This window comes from Falco peregrinus, chromosome 7, assembly GCF_023634155.1.
Source record: "Falco peregrinus isolate bFalPer1 chromosome 7, bFalPer1.pri, whole genome shotgun sequence".
Taxonomy (NCBI): domain Eukaryota; kingdom Metazoa; phylum Chordata; class Aves; order Falconiformes; family Falconidae; genus Falco; species Falco peregrinus.
This window is the reverse complement of record NC_073727.1, coordinates 37,092,837-37,096,646: the sequence shown is the minus strand read 5'-3', so window position 1 is coordinate 37,096,646 and position 3,810 is coordinate 37,092,837. Positions and strand designations below refer to the sequence as shown.

Below are 3,810 nucleotides of genomic sequence, written 5' to 3'. Positions count from 1 at the left end.
GCAAAAGAGACATGCTACTGCATACGCAAAGACAGCAATATTTGGGTCCTAAGATGCAGACTAAACCAATGTTCAGAAAATGTTTCTCTCCACGTTTGTGCCTTAGGTAAAAACAGTATTAACATAATAAATGCACATAACATTACTAGCACTGAAATAAACTAGAGCCCAAAAGATATTTGCTCATTCAGCAGCTAGTACTTCTGATTACTCAGGCTCTTCCATTACATTTTGGCAGCAAAAGGGCAGAAATTTTATTTTGTCCTCTTAAATCTTTTCCTTATATCTGTATTTACAGCTAAAGCCTACAAGAATTTTACAGTAAGATAACCTGGTGAGATAGTGACACCTGCCTAAAAACTGAGGTCTTGTGTAAACTTTTTAGTTTTGCCAGTGTCCTCATTTCAGCTGGGATAGAGTTAATTTTCTTCCCAGTAGCTGGTACAGTGCTTTGTTTTGGATTTAGTATGAGAATAATGTTGATAACACACTGATGTTTTAGTTGTTGCTAAGTAGCGCTTACCCTAAGTCAAAGGCTTTTCAAGTTTCCCATGCTTTGCCAGTGAGGAGGTGCATGAGAAGTCGGGAGGAAACAGAGCCAGGGCAGCTGACACCAACTAGCCAAAGGGATATTCCATACCATAGCATGTCATGCTCAGTATATAAACTGGGGTGGGGGTGGGGATGGTGGGGGGTGGGGACTGGGGTGGGGTGTCAGTGGGTGGTGAACAATTGTACTGTGCAGCCCTTGTTTTTCTTGGGGTTTATTCCTCTTGTTTTATCATCTCCCTTTGCATCACTATTACTACTACTACTACTACTACTACTACCACCACCACTACTACTAGTGCTATTTACTTCATTTCAGCTATTAAACTGTTCTTATCTCAACCCATGGCTTTTACCTTTTTCCAGTTCTCCTCCCCATCCCACCAGAGGTTGCATGGTACTTAGTTGCCACCTGCAGTTAAATATGGCAGCCAGACTGCACAGTGTGTTCAGGTATCGCTGTGAGGTCAGGGCTGGAGGAGAGGCCAAGTATGGGCTTCTCAGCTCTAGCCTTCTGTTTTATACTTGTAATTTTTAGATTTGCGTAATAAAAAATAAGTTGAGGGAGCTTCAGAATCTAAAATTGCTGGTTTTCAAGAGCAAACAGAGATACAGGACTCCAACAAATTTTGATTAAGAAGACTAGGACTGTTTAAACAGGAAATAATGAAAAAGATTTCTCATCCACCCACTAGACAAGACATTGCCCAGTGTAGTCCTCTGGAAGCTACTTGTGTGAGGACAACCCATTATACATTTTGTTTCATCAAATGACTTCCACATTTCAAGGGAAGTCTAATCTAAAAGCGTAATTCTGTTAAAAGTATAATTACAAAATAGTTTAAACCTCCATAAATAATGAAATATGAATTCCCTACACATTCAAGGAAGTGAAGGTGTTTACAATTGCCTTTTTTTTCCCTCCCTGCAGCTCTCCTTGTATAGAAAGGAAAAAACCAGTTGTAAATGTATCTCAGCATTAGGAAAAACAGTACCCGTGCTGCATGCCTACGTGGATTTGAGACCTCAGTAAGGATGCAACTGTGCTGTGAATCTGTAAATGGCTCTTGCATAAGGAGCAGCTGGTCAAACAGCATCCGTATTTCCATGTATATCTTCATGGTTTGCATCATTCTGGCCACAGTGGTTGGAAATTTGACGGTTATCATCTCAATATCACATTTCAAGCAGCTCCATACACCTACAAATTTCCTGATACTTTCTATGGCTACAGCAGACTTTCTGTTGGGACTCATCATCATGCCTTGCAGCATGGTGCGTTCTGTTGAGCACTGCTGGTATTTTGGAGAGATCTTCTGCAAGATCCACACAAGCACGGACATTATGCTAAGCACAGCTTCCATCTTCCATCTTTCCTTCATATCCATCGACCGTTATTATGCTGTGTGTGATCCTTTGAGATACAAATCAAAGATAAATACTTTTGTTATCCTGGTCATGATATCTGTAAGCTGGATGGTCCCTGCTGCTTTTGCTTTTGGGATGATCTTTCTAGACCTAAACTTGCGAGGGGCAGAAGAGATTTATAGCCATGTCCATTGTGCAGGAGGATGCTTTGTCATTTTTAATGAGACTTCAGGTGTTGTGGCCTCTATAGTGTCTTTTTACATCCCTGGATTTGTTATGCTATACATCTACAGGAAAATATACTCTATAGCCAAGAGGCAGGCAAGATCTATTAATGCAATTAGCCAAAAAAAGATGAGATTTGAAATGAAGCAACACATTTCACTCTGCAGAGAAAGGAAAGCTGCCAAGACATTAGGCATAATAATGGGAGTATTTCTCATCTGCTGGAGTCCATTCTTCTTCTTGACAGCAACCAACCCATTTATGAATTATGTGATACCTCCTATTCTCATTGATGCTTTGGTTTGGTTTGGTTATTTGAATTCTACATTTAACCCAATTGTTTATGCATTTTTTTACATGTGGTTTCGCAGGGCATTAAAGATCATTCTGCTTGGAAAAGTTTTTCAGCGGGACTCTTCCAGGACTCATTTGTTTTTAGAGTAGCATGTTTTAAATAGTTGGATTCATGGCTTTGCATTTTTGCCCGGAGGCTGAACTCCTGCATGTAAGAGCTAAAAATGAAGGAAACACCTGTTTCTTTACTCATTTACCAAGTTTGGTTCAAGGAAATAAACAACTATTGCGCTTTACATCTTCTTTCATACCAGACTGGGATTCATATGTAATGTTTCAGTTCTAGTTATTTATATGCAATGCACAGAAGACCAAGAGTTAAGTTTAAAAAAACTTACAGCAGTTCATATCCCTGCTCTTCATCATTAAGAAATTATTCTGATAGATCAATTTCTTGAACAAGGTGTGTTTATATTACAATATTTGTGTTTATTTATCATCCTCTAGAAAGAGGAGAATTTTTTTCCTATTGAATTTCTAGACATCTTTGAGTAATAACCCAAACTTTTAAGTTTGTCCCTTTCCTTCAGTATGTGTGCAGATGTGCCCATAACCAGCCGTACCAGCAAACTCCATGGAGGGAAGATCAGACAAAGAAAAGTCATGCTGCTCCTTCTGTTTCCATTTCAACTAGTGCTTGTCACCTATGAGTTTGTCACTTAAAGGCTTTGCTGCTTAATGGGATCAAAAGCATGTTTAACATGGTCAAAAGACAAGGAAAAATACGAGGTACAAAATGAAAAGCAATAGCAAAAAGCAACATTGAACCTGACAGTGCCAGAAAATGATGCTTGTCTAATGAATGTTTGTATGTAAAGTATTTGCCAATTTACATCTCACAGAAATTTTTTTTGGTCATATTGTTATTCTGTCTGATGGCAATGCTGTGACAGCTGGTGAGGAAAGAATATAGAAAATTGTTAAGAAATGCTATGGTTGGCCTGAATGGAGGGTGAATGGGTCAGGGTGGCTGTGGAAGCATCAGGAGGAGTGGCAGAAGAAGGACTATAGGAATGGACCTGGACATGCAGGCTGTCACGGTTACATCTGTGGGCAGCTTCTCAGGACACCCAGACTGGGACATGAAGGACAGGTGAGTAGGTAAAAAACTAGCACATGGTCACCATCTAAAGAAGACCCACAGACTGTTATGTTTTTGAATTTATGACCTGGCTTTTCTGGAGTTAACAGATCACCAAACAGAAGGAAATATTACCTATGGCCTGACCTTGTGACACCTGGTTCGACTATGAAGGACCAGTTCTGGGAATGGAGACGAAAGAATTAGGACCTGAGAAGACACTATAGAGAGAA

At 39.7% G+C, this 3,810-nt stretch overlaps 1 protein-coding gene across 1 annotated transcript; it reads left to right on the top strand.

Moving 5' to 3' along the window:
* Positions 1-1,495: 1,495 nt before the first annotated feature.
* Positions 1,496-2,698, top strand: TAAR1 (trace amine associated receptor 1). Its single transcript, XM_005230130.2, has one exon. The coding sequence runs from the start codon at positions 1,516-1,518 to the stop codon at positions 2,584-2,586; it is 1,071 nt and encodes a 356-aa protein (XP_005230187.2). The 5' UTR covers positions 1,496-1,515; the 3' UTR covers positions 2,587-2,698.
* The last annotated feature ends 1,112 nt before the right edge of the window (positions 2,699-3,810 follow it).